Genomic DNA, 21,625 nt, shown 5'->3' on the forward strand with positions numbered 1-21,625 from the left:
ACACTAAGTTACAGTAACATTGTCATAGGTAATAATCAGACCACATGCAATTTTCCCCAGTTGTCCCCAAAATGTATCTTTGGTCAAAGTGGGACGCTATCCAGGACCACACGCTGCATTTGGTTGTGATGTCCATTAAACCTCTTTAACCTAGAACGCCCTTCCTACTCTTTGACATTGGCCTGTGACGGGATCAGCTGTCCTGCAGAAAATTCTTCCTTCCAGATTTGTCTGTTGCTTCTTCGTGGTGTGTTTAACTAGCTGCCCCGTCCCCTGAATTTATTGTAAACTGGAAGTTAGTTGTAGTCTTCCTAGATGCAAGTGAAGCCTTTGGGGCAGGAATACCTAATAGGCGAGGCTCAGGAAGGGTTTTAAACCGGGCAGGATGGTCAGATCTGCAGCGCTTCCAGCTTTAACCTGCACACGCATCTCCCTGGGGTCTTATTAAAAAGCTGATTCTGGGGCTTCCCTGGTGGCGCAGTGGTTGAGAGTCCACCTGCCGATGCAGGGGACACGGGTTCGTGCCCCGGTCCAGGAGGATCCCACATGCCATGGAGCGGCTGGGCCCGTGAGCCATGGCCGCTGAGCCTGCGCGTCCGGAGCCTGTGCTCCTCAATGGGAGAGGCCACAACAGTGAGAGGCCCGCGTACCGCAAAAAGAAAAAACAAACAAAAAACAAAAAGCTGATTCTGATTCAGCAAGTCTGGTTTGGGAGGGAGGCCCCAGCTGCTGGTCCGAGGCCCATACTTTGAGGAGCTCAGAGAGAAGCTGCTCTGTGGAGGCGGGAGCCCAGGGAGGGCGTGGGAGGAGGGGGCATCTCTAGGGTCAGCGTGTGCTCAGCCCCTAGTGGTGGGCTGAGAGGGCGGCATGGCATTGGATCTGAGACAGCAGAAGCTGTCACACTCTTGAGGTCTCTGGGGACACTCCAAGCTTGTCCCAAGATGTTGGAACATTCTAACCATCCAGGGGACTGGTACGGTGCCTCTGTAACTTCAGGGTCTCAGACAGGGTGGGCTCCCAGATAGGGTGGTGTCCTCAGATGCCTCCCGTGTACTGAGCCCCTAAGTCTTGGCCTCGGGGCTCCTGAGGGCCTGGCCGGAGGCACTGAAGTGGGAGAGGAAGGAAGCGGAAGCAGGGAGCAGAGGAGGCCAAGGCTGTCGCCTCCCAGACGCGAGAGGGGCCTCGAGTAAACAGGAAGGCCTGGCGGCTCCACAGTGGGGGGGCTTTGGAGGGGGGGTGCAGAGCCCTACTGGACATGCGCAGCAGGCGAGCACAGGGCTTCCTCTCTGGCAAGCAGACCCAGAGAGGTTGTGTGGCTTGCCCCAGGTCACACAGCGAGGCAGGGGCACAGGACTAGACCCTCGCCTGCCTCTCCTGCTTCTGCCCCCATCCTGGGGTTCTGGTGCAGGCTCTCCTGCCTCTGCTTCCCACTGTAGTTCATGGGGTGCTGGACAGTCTCTCCCCTTCTTGGGCCTCAGTTTCTCTTCCTATAAACTCAGAGTCCCTACAACTCAGAGGTTCTAGAATCCTGGCCCAGTGGAATCCTTCTGCCTCTTAGGTGGTCTTCACAGGTTCTCTAGACCTTGGGCATCGCTGGGTTTTATCAAGAACGTCAACATCACCCAGGAGGCGGCAGGTCCCAGGACCTTTCCTCGGGGAAAGAGAGGGAGCCTTTGAGGGATTTCCCTCTTCTAGAATAGAGTCTGGCAGGACCACTGACCCTGGTCACCTCCCTGTATCCTTGGGGAGTCATTTGCCCTCTTCAGAGACCCTGTCCCTGGGCTCAGAATGCCCCCAACACCCACACCCTGGAGACTCAGAATCACAACCTGTGAGATCCCAGGCTGTGTAGGCCAGTGGTTAAGTCCATTCATTCATTGCATGAGCACTTACTGAACGCCTGTCATGGGCCAGGCACTATGCTAAGCGATGGGGATTCAGCAGCAAACGAAGCAAGGCCCTTGCCCTCATGGAACTTCTGTTGTAAAGAGGGAGACAGACAGAATAAACAATATATAGTATGTCAGATGGGGACATGCGCCCAAGGTCCAATTGCTGGTGTGGGGAGAGGGCTATTTACAATGCGATGGGAAACCCGCACTGCCCGTGTGACATTTGATCTGCAACTTAAAGGATGAGGAGCAAGACCCATGGTTATCTAGGGGGACAGTGTTTCAGGGAGAGGGAACAGCAAGTGCAAAGGCCCTGAGGTGGGCACGTGCTTGGTACGTTCAAGGAACAGCAAGGACGCCAGCTGCAGTGGATTGAGCGAGTTGGGGAAGAGAAGAGGTCGAAGAGGGGACAGGGGTGGGGAACCTCGAGGGCCATTTAAGGGGCTCTGCCTTTTACACTGAGTGACATGGTTGCCTGCAGAGGGCACTGAGCAGAGGAGGGATGGAACTTGACTTGGTTTTAACGGATTCCCTTTACGGTGTACAGAATGGGCTGGGAGCAAAGGTGGAAGCAAGAAAGCCCACTGAGGCGGTGACTGCTATATTCCCAGAGGTGCTGGTGGTGACCAGAGCGGCGGCTGTAGGGTGGTGGGAACCCCACAAACAATGGGAATTTGGGGGGAGGATTTACTTATAGGTTGGATGAAGGGCATAACAGAGTCAAGGTCACCCTTAAGTCTTAAGCAACGAGAGGAGGGAGCTGTCATGGTCTGAGATGGGGAGACTGAGGCAGGAACAGTTGGCGGAGGACGAATAGAACCCAGTTTTGGATGTGTGAAGTGTGAGTTGCTTATTAAGAGCCTGGAGCCTGGGGAAGAGTTCTGGCTAGAGACACAAAGCTGGGAGCCACCAGTATATGTATGGTATTTAAAGCTATTTGTCTGGGCTTCCCTGGTGGCTCAGTGGTTAAGAATCCACCTGCCAATGCAGGGGACACGGGTTCAAGCCCTGGTCCAGGAAGATCCCACATGCCGCGGAGCAACAAACCCATGTGCCACAACTACTGAGCCTGCACTCTAGAGCCTGCGAGCCACAACTACTGAGCCTGCGTGCCACAGCTACTGAAGCCTGCACACCTAGAACCTGTGCTCTGCAACAAGAGAAGCCACCGCAACAAGAGAAGCCACCGCGATAAGAAGCCCGCGCACCACAATGAAGAGTAGCCCCCGCTCGCCACAACTAGAGAAAGCCTTCGTGCAGCAAGACCAAAAATATAAATAAATAAAATAAATAAATAAGGACAGACCTTGAGTTAGCGGTCTCCTGTTTGCCCTCCCGATGCACGCTCCGTCCCAATGGACACATCTACCTCCTCTCAGCCAAAAATAAATAAATACATTTAAAATAAATAAATAAATAAAGCTATTTGTCTGGATAAGGGCACCCAGAACAGTCCTTCTCAAACTTTAATGTGCACGTGAATGCCCTAAGGATACTGATGAAAGGCAGGCTCTGATTCAGCAGGTCTGGGGCAGGGCCTGAGAGAAGCTCCCAGGAGATACTAAGACTCCTGGCTGTCCAGTGGTTAAGACTCTGCACTTCCACTGCAGGGGGCGCGGGTTCGATCCCTGGTCAGGGAACTAAGATCCCACATGCCACATGGCGTGGCCAAAGAAAGAAAGAAAGAAAGAAGACGACACTTTGAGTAGCGAGCACCTAGGGCGTTCTATTCTATGGCCAAGACCCATGGGTGGGCAGTGAAATCAATAGGGCGCTAGTGATCAGTATTTGAAAGAAAATGGAACAGGGTGGATGTACCTCATAAGGGTATATATACCTATACATAGGTTCACAAAATGTTTGTTTTAATTATTTGAGCCTGAATCCCAGGGTTTGTGCTGGGACATGACGTCATGGTCACAAAGATTTGAGAAAACCTGACTTGGGAGTGAGGGTAAACAGAGAAGGGAAGAGATCCAGAGTCCAAGCATGGGAGGATGGGGAGGGACCAGTGAAGAGACAGATAAGGTGACCAGGGAGGTGGGAGGAAAACCAGGACGGAATGTTCTGGAAGCCAAGGGAGGAAAGACAGGCCCAGATTTGAATTATCCTCTGCTTCTCCTCAGTCCTGTTGTCCTGCACACCTGAGCCTCAGTTTCCTCCATTGTAAGATGGGGACATGACGGTCTCAGCCCGTTAAAGTGGCCGTGAGGTGGCACTTGGCACAGGGCAAGTGTGTGAGTGGTGCAGTGATTCTGACTGTTCGCCTGGGCTTTGAGCTCCCCCAGGCCAGCAGGCTGGCCTCCCGCTGCGCACAGGAAGAAACTGAGACCCAGAATATGTTAAAGTCTTGCCTGAAGCCACAAGGGCAGAGCCTGGATACCCTGTGGCTCCCAGACCAGTGCCCTCTTTCTCCTGTACCCATTTTTTCCCTTGCCCATGTGGGTCTGGCCCTGTTCTTTTCGACAGCCACTGGCTCCAGGCCAGTGCTGGAGACGGACTGCCGCCTCGTTGGGGGAATCCCTGGGGGCCGCCTAAAATTCCTCCAGTGGCCAGTGGCCAGGGTTCACGTGCTCCATCCCTTCCTGCAGCCCCGGCCTTCCCGGCCAGCCAGGGGGAGGAAGGAGCGGAGCTCGTGTACCTGCCCACGGTGGGGCCCAGGCACAGACGTCTGGCTATTGGCCACGTCTCTTTGGCGTATGGATAGGCAGGCGGCACCTGAAAATGTCTGTATCAGTCAGAGCCCCAGCAGGAAACAGATGGCGCGCTCCAGTGGGGTAATTTGAGAAGAGTTCGATGAAGGGTCTGTTGACACAGGTGTGGGCAGGGTGGAGGGAAACCACAAGGGACAGTGCAGAAGCCCGGGGCTGGCAGCGGCCGTGGGCCATGACCATCCTTGACCTGAAGGGCTTTGTGGAGAGGGCCAGGTCAAGGCTGTGGCCTTCAGTGCAGGGAGGCCACCAATTTGCAGTGACCCTGCAGGGAAGGTATCAGAGGGACAAATCCTCCACTTCCTTCCCCTCTCTGAACTGTGCAGGGCTGAGAGGAGGTAGATGTGTCCATTGGGATGGAGCGTGCATCGGGGGGGCAAACAGGAGACCGCTAACTCAAGGTCTGTCCCTGCCTGTAAGACAGTGTGACCGTGCAGCTTCCTGGGGACAGGCAGCCCAGTCCCGGCCTGGCCTCTTCCACTGGGAAGCAGGAGCGAGGCTTATCTCTCTGTGCCTCAGTTTCCCTATGCCTCCATGGCCCCAGCCCCTGCCTTACCTTCCAGAGCACTTCATGATTTCAAGGGCCAAAGAGTCCTGGCTCTGTGCTGGGGACACAGCGGTGCAGAGGCATCAAAAGCCCCTGCCCTCGAGGGGCTTCTAGTCGAGTGGAGAGACCTACATAGCACGACTCACACAAGCGGGGGTGGGGGAGGCCCACGGTGCTGTGGGAGCTTCGGGGTGACCGCCTCTCCACCCCAGGGGGTCCCAATCTCTTCCTTCCTCCACCAGGTCTCTGGGGTCAGGGCTCCAGGCCCTCCTGTGCTGCCTGTAGATTTCTCTTTCCCTGGAAGTCTGCTGCATGTTCTTCTGTGTCCACCTGCAGCCTCTCCTGCTTTCAAGAGAAACCCGGTGGATCTTGTTTACAAGGTGGGAGGGGTTGGGTTGTGCAGCACGAGGGTGGGAGGGAGGGAGGTTTGAGAAGGGCCTCCTATGGGGTCCATGTTACGGCCTCAGATATCCCAACGCCCATTCTGGACCACAGTCCCCCTCACCCAGTGACATCTGTCCTCTCCAGATTCAACTCAGATGGGATCAGCAGGGAAGGAGCTGAGCTTGGAGCCAGGCGGTCCTGGGGTCTCCAGCTGGGGGTCTCCCAAACCTCAGGAGGACTTGGGCTCCTCCTCTGTCAATGGTGTGACTTAGGGGTGGCTGTGAGGATTCAGAGCTGATAAGGTAAACGCCTAGGGCGGGGCGGAGGGAGAGTTCAGCCCCAGGGAACTGGATTAACTAACTGTCCCTGGGGCACAGACGCTGGTAGGGGCGCCTGGGAAACCTCACCCAACCTTCCCCTACTGAAGCCACCCTTTGCCTCGTGGCACCCACCTCCCCATCTCCGTGGCTGCAGGAAAAGACAGAGGAGCTGCTACTCTCGGGCTGCCGCTTTGGGGTGGCCCCGTCCTCCCTGTCACGGCCTTCCTGGCCTGCTGGGCCGAGATGGGTCTCCTGTGAGCCCACACTCATGCCTGGCCGGGAATTGGCCATGCAGCCAGCCGCAGGGCTGGGCAAGAGAACCTTCCCTCCCCACCAGCCCCGTTCCCCACCCAAGGAGCCACACCCGCCCTTCCCACCCAGGGGTCAGCTCCTGCAGACACAAACACACTCCCGCTCTGCCCTCTGCTCCCTTCAGAGGCAGCCAGGGCTCCCACCTTCTCCTCCTTCCCTGGGCTTCAATTTCTCCATCTGTGACCAAGACAGTATAAAGAGAAAAAGCCCTGGCTCCATCCCTGCTGCGGGTCCCGCCAGCACACACCAAGATTCGTCTTCTCAAAGCCCGCTCTGCCAGCACCTTCTGCTCCAGAACCCTTCATGACTCCCCATGGCCTTCAGGAGAAAGCCCTGGCATTCAAGGTCCCCTCCCAGAGCAGGGCCAGAGTCTGCCCCTCCAGGCTTCCCATCACCACCACACCCCTGCTTGTCCCATGGTGGTCAGGCTACTTCTTGCCTCTATGCCTTTGCTCAGGCTGGTCCCCAGCCCGACATGCCCTCCTCACCCTTCCTTCTCTCCCCACTCCCAACTTGCCGAGACCTCCACAGGCCAGGCCTAAATGCCACCTCCTCCAGGCAGCTCCAGCTTCCTCCTCTGAGCTTCCTTGGGCCTGACCCTAAAGTGCCACATGTGACCAGAACCATGGTAGGCATGTAGTTGGCTCTTACTGTTTGCAAAACAAACAAGGGACAGTTCTGGGATTGTCTCCCAGGCTCAGGGAGCATTGATGGGGGAGCGCTTCCTGAGTGCCAGGCCCAGGGCTCTGCGCAGCAGTGCCCCGACCCATGGAAACCTCACAACAGCCTGGTGAGGAAGGCATCATCATGCCCACTTTACAAACAGGATGACTGAGATCTCACAGCTCAGAGCAAGCACGGCAGGGTCTTGAACATCAGAAGCGCCATTAAAGGGACTTCCTTGGTGGCGCGGTGTTTAAGAATCCTCCTGCCAATGCAGGGGACATGGGTTCAAGCCCTGGTCTGGGAAGATCCCACATGCCGCGGAGCAACTAAGCCCGTGTGCCACAACTACTGAGCCTGAGCTCTAGAGCCCGCGAGCCACAACTACTGAGCCCGTGTGCCACAACTACTGAAGCCCACGTGCCTAGAGCCCGTGCTCCACAACAAGAGAAGCCACCACAATGAGAAGCCCCCTCACCGCAATAAAGACCCAACACAGCCAAAAAAAAAAAAAAAAGCCATTGAAGTGTGTCCCCCCCCCTCCCCCCACACACACGCTTTCATTTAGGGCTGTCATTTGTCCCTGAAGTATTTTCCAGCCACGGAGGGCACAGACAGAAAGTGGCCCTCTGCCCATCCCCTGTCCTCTCTGGGCCCTGAGACCTCAGCCCCAGCTGCCAGGCTGTGCCAATTTTGGAGTGTTCCTCCCTTATCCTGGGCCTCAGGTTCCCTGTTTACAAAACAAAGGAACGCCAGCCGGGTGTCACACTTATGTAAGCCACCTTTGGTGCTCGATGAGACCTGTTCAAATTCCAGCTCCACCATCTTCTTGGGCCAATAATCTCATCTCTGCAGGCCTCTGTCTTCTCATCTGCAAAATGGGAACAGTGAGTACATGGAGCAGAGCTCCACATGAAGCGCCTTGGCCAGGCCTGGCCCCTGAAATTTCCCCTTGGTGGGCTGTTGGGGTGATTCTTTTCATCTGCCCCCTGGGGGCTGCCAGATGCACCCCACCAGCCAGCCCTGGACAGGGTGGGATGGGAGGTTGGGTGTGTGGGGAGAGGAGCCTGGAGCCTGGGTCCTCCCACCCCACTGCCTCCCCCACGCCCCAGGGCCCCCCACCCAGCGACAAAGCCCGTGGTACTTCCTCTTCCCGCCTGGCAGGCCGCCTGGCCCGGCCCCTTGTCTAAGGAAGCGCATTTCCTGCCTCCCCGAGCCAGGCTGATGAGCCGGGAGCTCCACACTGCTGACGCTCAGACCCCAGCCTCCATCTGCATCCACAGGCCGTGACTGCTGCCGCCGTCCACAGGAGCCCCGCAGCCCCTCCCCGCTCAGTCCTTGGCCAGCGACCCCCGGCCTGGCCCCGCGCCCCCGTGCCCACTTCTCCTGACCCCTTGGCCGCCACCTCAGAAGGCTGGAGCAGGGACGCCGTCGCTCCAGCTGCCTGCTCCCCTTGGGTCCCCACGACAGCCCACGTCGGCCCCGGCGCTCGCCTGCAGCCCTGCCCCTGGACACCGGCTAAGGCCCAGCGCACAGATCCCCAGGTGGACAGCATGGACCGCGGCATGTTCCCCCAGGCCGTTGCCCTGCTGCTGGCTCTCTGCAGCCTCGGACCCACAAGTAGGTGTCCAGGGACCCGGGGTGGGGAGACTCGGCCGCCAGGGCACAGACCAGGCCCCAAGTGTTCCGGGCCTCCTCCGTGTGTCCCGAGCTCACGTCCAGTGGAGCTGTCCTGGGACGTTTGGACAGCCCAAGACAGATGCCACGGGGTGACCAACCATCCCGGTTTGGCAGGGCAAAGATCTTTCAGCTCTAAAAATCTCAGGCAAACAGGGACGAGTTATTTACCTTAACTCTGGCTACCCTGGCTTCTGCCCTCCCAGCTACATCCAGTTTCTCCCCAAGAAGCCCAGGTCCCAGAGTGCTGTGCAGCCCCTGGAGACTCTCCTGCCCTCTCTGGGCCTTAAGTTTCCCATCTGAGGAACGTGTGGGATGGGAGGGGGTGTGCGGCCTCACAGTCAGATCGTGGGCTCTGGGTTCAAATCTCATGTCATTATTTCCTCGCAGTGTGATCTCGGCCTCTGAGCTGAGTGGGGATGGTAGGAGAACTCCCCTCGGGGCTGTTGGGAAAGTCGGTGGTAAGGCAATGCTTGTAGAGAGAGGCAGGCTGGTTGTTTCTGTGTTGTTGTTGTTTAAGGATTAGTTTTAAATTCCTCTACCCTCACCTTCCTCGGGATCTGTGAATGGCTCCCAGAACCCTTCGGACGCGGTGCTCTCTCTGCTTCTACCCAGTTCTCTACTCCTCAAAAAGAGTACAAGATGCGGGCACAGGCCCGGACGAGGTGTTCTGCGGAGGCTCCTCAGCCTGGGGGCTTCTCCAGGTGGTCTTGGCCTCTGCTGTCTTCTGAAATGAGCAGATGGGGGGCAGTGACTCCCAGCCCCTCATCCCACTCACTGTGGGCCTCGCTGTGCCCTGCCCCTCACCCGCCTAAAGCCCCGGGACAGCCCTGTGGACACCCCTTCACCTCTGGCACATCCAGGACCTCCTTAAAGGATCGGGGGTGGGGGGTGAGCATGGGAACAGCAGCAGCGGTGGCCACCCCCTCCCCACCCTACCGTAACCCGCAGCATTTGAAAGTCCCTAACCCTTGATCTCTAAAGCTCTTACCACTGCCTCATTGATAGACAGGAATGAGTCTCAGATATTAAGTGACCCAGCAAGGATTCGCCCCAGGCCTGGGCCTCCCCTGAGCACTTGCTCCTGACCTCGGGTGATACGGCGACCCCTCTTGATACAGCTCCTAGTCACCCTGCAAGACTGCGGCCTTTATTGCCCCATTTTACAGGAGGAGAAGTGGAGGCTGTGACCCGCTAAGTTCACACACCTCAGACAGAAGCCCTACCTGAGCTCCACGATAGGCCCCCAGGCCACCCTGCCTTTCTCCCACCTCTCCCCACATCCTAGCTTGATAACACTCTCTTCCTCTAGGTCATCAGAGAAAGATCCTGGAAGCTCTTTAGGGCCTGGTTTTATAGGATCAAAGGCACTGGTGTGCTGGCGAATAAAGAACAGCGGAGTGGGGGGTGGGGTGGGGTAACTTGTCAATATCCACGGTGTAAATGTTCCCACAGGGCTGATTTCAAGCTATCAACTCGGCAGACTCAGCGTTGGGGCGGATGCACAGTAATAAACCTTTATCTACTATTTCCACCACACAGATATTACAGACGTAGATAACCTCAAGAGCACAGATAATACAAAAGGGAATAAAATAATTAGGGAGTAATGAGTTTTGATATTTATTAACTTTTAAGTATATATAATTGATGTAATTGTAAGCTTATAAAATTTAATTTTTTATAATGGCTGTGTTTAAGAGCCAACTGGAAAAATGCCTGAAAATGTATCAACCTGCTTCTGAGAGCAGGTACTAGCACCCAGTGATCATGGGGCTCAAGGGCATCCCAAAGCATCCAGCCCAGCTCATCTTCAGTCTGGGAAACTGAGGACCATAGAGGGCAGATGGGGACCAGGGTCAGGGTGTGGGAGCCAGACCTCCACGCCAGGGGAGGAGGTGGGAGTGCTAGTGACCCAGGCATCCTCGTTAAAGCTGGAGGGGGTCAAAATGGCATGAAAACATGTCCCAGACAAGTCCAGCCTTCTGGGAACACAGCTTGGCAGACTCTTTCAAAACCATAACTTGTGTAACAGACTCATCTTCAGAAGTCAACCCCGTGGAGTTACTTGCCCAACTCTGTAAAGATGGGTGGTCCGTAGGTACCTGTAACAAAAACCGCACAACTGGAGACCACCCAGTGTCTGCCAGCCTGGGCCCTATGAAGTGGATGACCATGCAGTGGAACCCTACACAGCCGTTACCAAGAAAAAGCTAGCTCGGATCCACATTGCTGTGACATATGTCTAGGACACATGGTCAGGTGTGCAAACATCAATGACTCCATTTCTGTAAGAATAAAATAGTAATAATATACAATATGCACAAAGAAAATCCCCACGTCACTGTTCTTTAGCCCTGGGTTCCTCTAGAGGATTTTCATTTTCTAAGGCACACATTTTTGTCTTGTTGGAATTTTTTTTTAATTGAAGTATAGTTGATTTACATGAACTTTTTAAATATGTAGAGATTTTTAAAAAGCAATTTAACCATATATTCGCTTTAGTCCACTCCTCAAAGGAAACAGATAAGAGGGGGAAAAATGACCTCCCGGCTCCTTTATTAGTATGGGTACAGTTAGCATGCTGGTGGATTGCTTACTAGTTTTTGTCTAGCTTTTTAAGGTAATTTTAATGCAGGTGGATCAAATTTGGAAATCTTGTGTGCCCTTTTAGGTCCCAGAAGTTTTCTGTGTTGTCACGTGGACTCCATAACCATCCCACTGTGGTTCTAGAATAGTCTCTCCCTCAAACGTGCCATCTCATCGTTTGCCTAATGAATTCTTTATTGTTGAATACTTAGGTGGCTTCCCCTTCGGGGCCAGTTATAAATACCACTTCCATGCACGTTTTTGGTACATGCATCTTTTCCTGTATTTTGGAGTATTTCACTTGGATAGAGTCCCAGAAGTGGAGGTGCAGGGGTTCATGGCCCATGTTGGGTGGTTGGGATCAAAGAGTGTCTCCTAAGTGTGGATGAGCGTTCGCTGGAGGATGGGGTAGAGGTGAGACTTGAAGTCCCCCGTACTGCTGGCCACATGTGTGAGGGTCTGGGACTCCCTGGAAAGGGGGGCAGGACATGTCCTGCTAGGGATGCAGGACACAGCCCACAAATATCCTTCTCTTAGAGCCTGCACTGGGGCAGCTTCCCATTTGCCCGGAGGAAAGGGAGGTTGAAGCAGGAGCCGTGTGAACCAGGAGACAGTGGGTCCCTGGGGACAGTGGGGGCACGACCATTAAGGTTCTCACTTCAGCCAGACAGATGGTGACACTAAGACCCAGAGGGAGAGAAAGAATTGATGTCTCTCTCATGCGCACAGATGGGTCAGTGATGGGCCCTCTGAGGACAGGCCTGGTCTATTTATTTGCTTGAGGACCTGACGAGGGATCTGGGCAAGAGGGAGGGACCTCCTCTTCTGTGTCCCCAGTGCATCAGGCAGCCCTTTGTCTTTATACCCAGGTTACAGACGAAGAAATCAAGTCTCGGGACAAGTGACAGATCCAGGCTTCTTTTCTCTGCATCTTTGGTGGCCTGGGTGGGTGTGGAAGGCTTGGAGCATTGATTGCCCTGGCTGTGGAGCAACCTCCCGCTTCTAGCTCCAGCTTTGGGGCCTCAGCCCTGGAGGCTGAAGAGGACCCTCGTCCAAGGCTGAGCTGACTTCAATACCTGTGACGGGGTGGGGGTGAATGCCAGACACTCCTCTAGGCTTGTTTTGTGCACCGTCAGACTTAACCTTCCCAACAGCCCGATGAAGCTGACACTCCTGTTACCCCCATTTTAAAGCTAAGGAGACTGGGGCACTGGCAGGTGCAGGAATTTGCCTGAGTAACACAGCTCAGAAATGAGCAGCTGGGGCTCGGACCCTGGACCTAACCACACACGATAGTGCCTTAGGGAAGACGATGAGGCTCTCTCTGTTGCCAACTCCTCTCACCCCACGCATTAGGTTTCTTTCCTACACCTGCAGTGGCCCTCCCACCTAGAGCACAACTGGATGGGTTCTTTTTTTATTTAAGATTTTTTTGATGTGGACCATTTTTAAAGTCTTTATTGAATTTGTTACAATATTGCTTCTGTTTTACATTTTGGTTTTTTGGCCACGAGGCATGTGGGATCTTAGCTCCCCGACCAGGGATCAAACCCACACCACCTGCATTGGAAGGCGAAGTCTTAACCGCTGGACCACCAGGGAAGTCCCTGGATGGGTTCTGGTGAGAAGCTTTTCACAACAGGGTTTTAAAGGATGAATAGGAATTGAAGAGAAGTCGTCAAATAAAGGAAGACTATTAGTCTGGGAAAGGGCATGGCAAGGGCAAGGAACAAGGTGTGTTTGAAGGAAAAGTTCACTTCTCCCCACTGCTGGACGTAAATAACCGTGACGGCGGTTGCCAGTTCCTCACACATCAGGATCCTCCTTGGCCCTGTGCACGTGTCAATTTCCCAATATTCTCACCAATTCGTTGAGGAAGGTATTTGGATGATCACCATCCCCGTTCTACAGATAATAGCACTGAGGCATGGAAAGGAAGCTGGCAAGTAGCAGAATCAGGATCTGAACCTTCAGCGTCTCTCAGATCCCTGCACTTTTTAACTCCACTCCAGGTTGTGGAGTATGGCCTTAGCCCGCAGACATGGGGCAGCCGGAGACAGACTAGGGAAAGGAGTGTTGAGGCCTCACTGGTGGCCAGGCCTAGGGGCAGTGGTTGGACTGGACACAGGGAAATCTCTGAGGCCACGATTGGCCCCTGAAAGGAGCAAAGGGTGGCTGGGTAACTGAAGAAGAGGGAATGCAGAAAAGATCCTTGTCAAAGAGGATTGGCCTTGGTTTCATGAAATAATCACAGCTTCCGTGTCCAGAACACTTACTGGGTACCAGGCTCTGTACATGGGTTACCTCATGCAGCTGATATATAGCCTGCAAAGTGGGTGCTGGGCGCTAAAGCTGGATTGTCTGGGTTCCAATACGGGCCCTTCCACTTAACAGCTGCGTGCCCTCAGGCAAATTCTTGCACCTCCCTAATCTTCAGTTTCCCCTTGTGTCAAACGGTATGAGCATTAAATGAATGAACCCACAGAAAGCCACAAAACAGTACCTGGCGCCCAGTAAGCGTGATGGAAGCTGTTTTGCAAATGGGGAAACTGAGGCTCAGAGAAGTTAGGCTTTTGCTCATGGTGACCAACTTTTTTTTTTTTTTTTAAATTACTTATTTATTTTTGGCTGCATTGGGTCTTCGTTGCCGCGCGCGGGCTTTTTCCTAGTTGCGGTGAGCGGGGGCTACTCTTCGTTTCGGTGTGCGGGCTTCTCATTGCGTGGCTTCTCTTTGTTGCAGAGCATGGGCTCTAGGCACGTGGGCTTCAGTAGTTGTGGCTCACGGGCTCTAGAGCGCAGGCTCAGCAGTTGTGGCGCACGGGCTTAGCTGCTCCGCAGCATGTGGTATCTTCCGGGACCAGGGCTCGAACCCGTGTCCCCTGCATTGGCAGGCGGATTCTTCACCACTGTGCCACCAGGGAAGCCCCAAGGTGACCAGCTTTTTTAAGAGGCAGAGATGGGATTTCACTCAGACCATCCAGCTCCAGAGCTGGCTTTGCTTGACCATCATCCTCTCGGCCGCCCAAGGCGCTGGGGGTGGCCATTTGGAAAGCCCCCAAGGTGACTCTGTGCTTGTGGGTGGGGGAGGCTAGGGAGGCAACAGAGGTGGAGAGGTGGCCCCCCAGCTGGTAAGTCTCTCACTCACCCGGTCACCCAGGGCCCCAGCGGCGCCTCCTCCAGCCCAGGTCCCGGGAGCCCCAGAGTTTCCCGTGGTGCCAGGGGATTGTTTTCAGCTCTGTCTGGGCCCGCCTCTGGCTCCGGGAGACAGGCCCTGGGCGTCACACTCCCTCCTGTCTCCCCATTCTCGTCTGTGGAGTGGGGGCGGCCAGGACTCGAAAAGGCCCCAAAATAAATGGACCTCTTATCTGATCTCCCAGCCTGGCCTGTTATCTGATCATTACATAATGGCTAGGCCTGTGGCCTCTCCCGCTGGCTGACACGCTGACGGCATGGAGGAGGTGGCCCCAGGCGGCCTCAGCAATCCGGAGGAACTGGGGTTCCTGGAAGTCTGGGGAGGGGGCAGGGTAAGTGCGAAGGGAAGGAGGAAAGCGCTACACTAATCTGCAAGCCAGACCCTGGGTCTCTGTGGGGAGAGGTAGGGCCGAGCCCGGCCATCTCCTGTCTCCGGGCCTCGGTCTCCCCATCTGTACAGGAGGACTAAGAAGCAGCCAGGAAGTCTGTCTTCACTATCAGGGACAGGGAGAGCGGGAGGGGCTTGGTGGGTCCCACGCGGGGGGTCAGCAGCAGGTTGTGTCAGCCCTTGAGTCTACTTGAGCCTGAGACATCAGTGACCTCCCTCACAGAGGCCCCCCACCTGCAGGCCACCCTGTTCCACCACATCACCACCCACCTAGGACAGTCAGTTCTTCTCCCGTGGCTGAAGTCAATCAAAGAATTGTGATAAAAAGAACTGCCACACACCCTATCTCACCTCTGTGCGTTGTGTGGGTTCTATTCTTACTGTCCACTTACTGACGAGGAAACCAAAGCCCAAAGTGAAATCGTTCGCCAAAGCAGCATCAGTGCTGGGCCTGAGATTCAAACCCAGGTCAGCCTGGCTCCAGGAACCTTGCTTTTAATGAAAATGCAGGCACTCTGGCGTCCCTGGCACATAGGACAGGGCCAGGGTGAGGATTTATAAGCCAAATGTCCTTGTCCTGGACTTATCCTTCCCAAGGTGTTGCCGGTGGGTGGCCGTCTGCCGTCCTTCTCTGACCCCTGGGGGTCCTGAGCCAACCAGGCGGTGGAAGGAGGCCGGGTTAGGCCAAAGACAGCCCAATAGCCCGGGATTCAGAAGAAGCCTCCCTCCCCCCTCCTCTGAGCTGGCGTCGGCTGGACGTGCGGCCAGGCCCTCCGCACCCATCTTTGATCTCCAAGAAAACAGGAAGTGAGCGCGACAAGATGGAGACACAAACTTCCAAACAGTCTCCCCTTCTCTGTCCTCCTTCCCTCCTCCAGAGCCCCCCCTTCCCTGGCACATTCCTCAGGACGAGGTGTAGGGGCCTCATTTCCTCTTCCTCCTCTGCTGGGTCAGGGTGAAATTCCATTCCCTTCCCTCAGGACCTGCGCTTCCGGGCAGCGGGCTCTGCAGCTTACTCCGGCAGCTGCCCTCTGAACCTGGGCTCACTCTGTCCGTCGGGGCCAGGAGACTCTCAACCCTCCTTGGCCCGTTCCTCCCGGTCTCCTTGAGGCATAAGAGGGGAATTTTTGTCTCCTGATCCTTTGGAGGGGACCAGCCCAGAGGCTTGGCTGTGTGCACAGGTGGGTCCTGCCACACAGTTAGGGTTGCCAGATGTAGCAAATGAAAATTTAGGATGCCCAGTTTAAGTTTTAATTTCGGATAAACCATGAAAAACTTTTTCGTATAAGTATATCCCACGCAATGTGTGGGATATACTTGTTCTTTAAAATATTCATTTTTTTATTTATTCAGATTTAACTGGGTGTCTTGCATTTTATCCGTCAACCCTACACCTACTAGCACTGTGACCTCAGGCAAGAGACTTTGCATTTCTGAGGTTCAGTTTCTTCATCTGTGGAATGGGTATAATGATATCCACCTTGCAGGGTAGCTCTGAAGATGCAATAAAGCCCTTCACCAGTGCCAAGCACCCAGTAGGCATTTGGAAAGTGGGAGCAATTGTCACCACGTTGCTCTTAACTGGCCCACTCTCTGGCTGTGCTTTCCCAACAGGTCTTGCAGAAACAGTCTATTGCGACCTACAGCCTGTGGACCCACAGGTGACATACATCACCAGCCAGGTTTCTGAGGGCTGCGTGGCTCAGAGCCCCAATGCTACCCTGGAAGTCCACATCCTCTTCTTGGAGTTCCTAAAGGTGAGTGCCTGATGGCAGGGTCAGGTGGGGACCCAGCAGACGGCCCAGGGCCCATGAGATGAGGGGAACTTTTCCTTGTGGCTGTCCCTGGGACAGTGGGCTGAGTCCTCACCAGGGCCCCTGTCAGGAGTGTGACATCGGCATCTCATCTCACAGGGCCTGTAAGGGGTGGCATTTCTGGGGCAATCTTCTGGATGCCCGCACAAGACCCTGGTGGAAAGGGCTGTGTTTGGCCGGCAGTGGAGTGGAGAAGAGCCAGGCGAGCTGTCATTCATGTACCTCCAGTGATGGGGAGCTCACTGTTTCTCAGTGACACGGCTCTGCTCTAGGCAGCTTTGACCTTGAGACAGTGCTTCCCTCGAGCGCAAATCTACCTCCCTGGAATGTCACTCATTGAAGATCTTGTGACCCGGCCAGGCAGCCCCCCAGAGACTGGAAGCCGGTGATGTCACCTCAGAGACCATTCTCCCCACACCAAGAAGGTCCACCTTGAGTTTGTCTAAGTCCCTCTTGATAGTAATAACACGTTTATTGAGCACTTACTATGTGCTAGGTACTGTGCTAGGCCTGCTAAGTACCAGGAACAGAGTTAAGCACCTTTCGTGTATTAAACCTCCTGAGGGCCCATCTGTCAGGGTCTGTTTCCCCACTTTTCGGAGGAGAGACCTGTGGCAGGCTGAGAGAGGTGAAGCGACATGCCCGAGGCCAGAGTTCGCTAGATCCCCAAGACTCCAAGCTAGGCCGTCACCTGGGTCTCCAGTGGATCTCAGTGTTCAGCCGGCGCCTGGCCTGCCCGGGGTTGGCAGCCACACCTGGCCAACGCGGCCTCAGGTCCTGATAGCGATTTAGTGGTGTCAGCTCGGGGTGAACTTGTGGCCCCCAAAACTGTTAGGTTGCCCTGCATTTGTGCAGTGATAAGACAGTGCCAAGACCACCAATATCGGGGGGCCTGCTCCCCACCACCCTGCCTGCCACCAGGACTGTGGGTCTCGATAATCCCCAAGTCGAAGATAGCGCCAAACACACGTTGTGTGGTTTCCATAGCCATTGTAATTTTTTTCAAGTTTGCTCATGATATGGAAAATGAGATTGCCCTCTGTAAGTTCATTACGTGTGTTCGGATGTTCAGGTCTCTGTGCCTCGCCTGGGTGGCACTGGGACCCCCCCCAGCCCCAATCACTCAACAGTGAGCCAGTGTCAGAGAAGGCTCCTGGCCAAGCACCCAGGTCTATTGGAGACAGATATGTAGACAGACAGCCAGCACCCAGATGACTGGTGCTTTCTCGGGGGGCGCAGGGCAGGGGTAGGCCAGCTGCTATGGGATTAGGCCGGGCTTCATGGAGGAAGCAGGAACAGTAAGAACAGCCAGAGTCCACGGAATGAAGGAGGCCGTGGGGAAGAGCAGAGGGTAGAGTGAACGTACAGGCAGGAAAGTGGGACTCAGCTGAGGCTGGCATGTGATTCACTGCATCGGAGCTTACAGTTCACCTCGGGGCAGGGCTGGGGAGATGGACAAGGCCCCGTTGCCATAGGAAGGGGTTCGGTCTTTATCCTGTGGGCAGTGACAGTCATTGGAGGGTTTTTAGGGGCATGACAGGGTGCTGCTGTAATATGTCATCCTAGAGAGCTCATGACAACAGAATCTCCCTGTCACACTCTGCCTCTTCCAGAGAACTCAGTCCATATAGTGTCCAGCTTTTAACTCAAGGAGTCAGGCTGCAGGCTCCAGGACGGCTGGACCTGTTTGTTTGAGGGGGTGATGGAGAGAGCCAGGGTTCGGGAGATGGGGGTTCCAGTCCTGGAGCACCTCGTATCGTGCCTGGCATGCAGAAGGGACTCCTCCCCACGCTCCAATAGACACACACTTCTTGGGCTAAGGGACTCACTGAAGAATCATGGAGTAGCAGAAGCTGGCCCAGGGCCTGGAGTATACCAATGACTCTTTGTTGAATGTATGAATGAATGAATGCACTGCCATGTGACCTTGAGGCCGGTGTTAAGAGCATGGGCTCTGGAGCCAGACAGTCTTTGAATCGAACCTTACCCCCCACCACTTACAGGGGCTCGATCTTGGGCCACCTCTCCAACCCTTGGTTTTCCCTGGGAAACATGGAGGTGATAATCGTACCTAGCTCACAGGGGACTGTGAGAATCCAGCGGGGTAGCACAGGCAAAATCCTGCGCTCGGGCCTGTCCAGAGCCACTCTCGATGTTCAGCAGCTCTGCCTGTTGTTATCATAACGTCTCCTCTGTGGGCTCCGCGTCTCCCCTGTCAATACCCTCATTCGGCTGAGCACGCTACAGTGTGCAGCACATCTTCACGTCAGTCAACTCATTTGATCCTCATAGGTTGTTGCTACGAGGCGGCTGAAACAGGGACAGTGAATCCATCTGCAAAGGGGGAAGCTGAGGTCTAGCCTGACGGAGCTGGGTGCTCCTGGCTTCTTGCCCCAAGGGTCGAGCCCATGATCCCACCAGATCTACTACCGTGACAGCGAAAGACCCGTGGCTTCCCTGGGAGACATCTTCCTCCCCAGGCGGCCCCCAAGAAGGGGGTCTACAGCTCAACAGTCCCCCTCAACAAGTCCTCACCAGGTGCCTGCTCTGTGCCCAGCCTATGTTGGGCATTGATGGTACAGAGAGAAAGCAGATCTGGCCCTTGCCCTTGAGCCACTCACAGGGGAGGCAGAGGTGGGCACTGGCATCCCTGGCACCAGGTGATGGACTCGGCACCTGGGGAAGGGGATGCAGGGGCCTGCCGGCCCCCGGAGGATGATCACTGGTGTGGAGGGAAGGAGGCATTAGGGGAACGACTCCCAGTGTCTAGCCAGACCGAGAGGGGAGTCAAGGGCATTCCAGGCAGAAGTCGCTGTGTGAGCAAAGACCTAGAGGCAAGAAACACGAGCGGGCAGCGGTGGCGTGGGTGGCGACCGTCTCAGCAACGGGCCCAATCCCTCCCAACCTATGGCTGCTGCCTTCCAACCCTGGCACAGAGAAACAGCTTTCCCCTGCATCCCCGCGCGGCCTCTGAGGCCTTAAATTTCCTGTGGGTGGGCGGCAGATGAGTTGTGGCGGCCAAGGGCCTCGGGGAAGAGAGGTTCGGAGGGGGGTGTGTGTGTGTTGGGAGGGTTTGCAGACAGACGAGGGGGCCGCTGGGCAGGGGCTCTATCTTGCTGGGTCCCCGAAGGGCAAGCTGGAGCCTGGATTCCGGGAGGGGGCCCAGGGTCATATCCTGACCTGCGGAGACAGGAAACCGGCCTGGTGTCTCAGCAGTTCCCGTCAGGCCGGCTACACTGATCTGCTGTCCTCCTAACAAACCCCAGACAGCCAGAGCTGAAGCGGCCGCTGATTCACCCCACTTCTGGGCAAACTCGGGGAACTGACGCTGCCTTGCCCACCCCCAGGCACACGACTCACGGGGCTCTGGCACCGACTCTTTCCTGGGGAGACGGGCAGACAAGGCTGCTCAGGCAGAGGGAGGGCAGGGGGCCCACGGGTTCCCCCAGACCATCCTGGGAGGCTGTGAAGGGCTGTGGAAGGCAGTGCCGCCCGCAGACCTGGGCAAGGGGTCCTTGCCTGGCACCCACAATTCGCAGCCCCTCTCTGGCCCTTGTCCAGTTGCATCTCCCCTGCCCTGGGTGGGGAACCTGCGGAAGGGACCTGCGTCCCTACCCTGGGAACCCAGGACTCCAGAATTCCCTGCCCAAATGCGCTGGGCCTCCTCCCAGGGCAGGATGGGGCTCTTTCTTGCCCTTTCCTCTAGAAGGGGCACTGCACGGCTGGGGTCAGCTCCCTTAGACCTGAAGGCTGGGTGAGGTGACTAAGGGTGGACACTGATGGTGCAGAGAGAAAGCAGACCTGGCCCTTGCCCTGGAGCCACTCCGGGGGGAGGCAGAGGTGGGCGTCAGCAGCCCTGGTACTGAGTGATGGACTCAGCAATGGGGGGCACCGGGGGCTGGGAGGAGTGAGCATGGCAGAGCTCGGGCATCCAGGCCGGTTTTCCACACGTGTCCATGCGAAGAGAAGCAAGGTGGGCGGGGCCAGGGGCTGTCATATATGTTCTTGTGCTAGGCCTTGCAGACATTAGGGGCAAGCTTGGTGGAGGGGCATGGGCTGGGGGTCAGACAGACTGGACAGGGAGTGCTGTACCTCCAGTGTTCAGCTCAGGGTCAGTCCGGGTACTGGATGGATGGATGGATGGATGGATGGATGGACAGATGGGTCGGTGGGTGAATAACGGAAGGAAGGGGAAATGTACGTGTGTATAAGCATTTGCCTATTGCCCATCCCCAAGAGGTTAGTGGTGTCGCTGACAGTTTGAGGGTGTTACTCTTGTTCTCTGCCAAGCTCCTGGATTACAGGCTTGTGCCTTCTTTCCTGTCCCCCTTTGACAGCATGGAAGCCCCAGGCTGGGCCCAGTGCTGGTCTCTCAGACAAATGAACTGGGGATGTGGGGAGAACACGGGCTGACCAGGGACCCTCAGCTGGAGAGAGGAGCATGCCTCTCCTGGGTGTTCTGGAAGCCCACCCTGTAACTACCTGGCTGGAGACCATGACCCCCAGATGCCAGGAGGAGCCCCAGGAGGCCAGATGGAACGTCACTGAGCCCAGCTCCTCCCTGCACAGATGCGGAGACTGAGGCCCAGAGAGGGGAAGCTGCAGGGTGGCGTGGCTGAAGTAGGTCCCAATTCCAGCTAACTACTGCCCAGCTCTAACGCCAGCCTCCTCAGCCCCCAAACCATGGCACTCCTCTGGATGTGCGGGCAGGGAGAGAACTGGCGGTAGTGAAAGCCAATCTAGCAATACTACCATGGGCACAGGACAACCCACTTTGCAGGCAGACTCTCACTGAATCCTCACAAGTCTATGAAGTGGGTATATTGTTCAGCCCATTTTCCAGATCAGGAAGCCGAGGTCCAGAGAGAGGAAGTAACTGCCCAGGGTCACAGCGAATGACTGAGCCTGGGTTTGAATTCAGGTCAGTCTGGCTTTGACCCCCTTCACCCGTTACCCTGCCTGCATGTGCCGTCTGAGTCTGTTGGGGTGGATAGAGGACGGCTGGCTCCAATCTGGCCGGCTCCAGTCTGGCCCTCAGAGTTGCGGGGGGGGGGCTGCAGGCAGCCCCGAGGCTCCACTCCTAGAAGAATTGCTGGAAGCGACTTTCTATAAGTGGCTACTAGCACTCAGGACCTC

At 55.8% G+C, this 21,625-nt stretch overlaps 1 protein-coding gene across 1 annotated transcript in view; it reads left to right on the forward strand.

The window, feature by feature from the left end:
* Positions 1-8,081: 8,081 nt before the first annotated feature.
* Positions 8,082-21,625, forward strand: part of ENG (endoglin) — a 29,754-nt gene continuing 16,210 nt past the window's right edge. The window contains exons 1-2 of the mRNA XM_082656818.1: positions 8,082-8,449; positions 16,290-16,432. Coding sequence (XP_082512944.1) covers positions 8,383-8,449; positions 16,290-16,432 — 210 coding nt within the window. The 5' untranslated portion in view covers positions 8,082-8,382. The remainder of the gene's footprint in view (positions 8,450-16,289; positions 16,433-21,625) is intronic.

Source organism: Grampus griseus (genome assembly GCF_964374135.1).
Source record: "Grampus griseus genome assembly, chromosome: 6".
Taxonomy (NCBI): domain Eukaryota; kingdom Metazoa; phylum Chordata; class Mammalia; order Artiodactyla; family Delphinidae; genus Grampus; species Grampus griseus.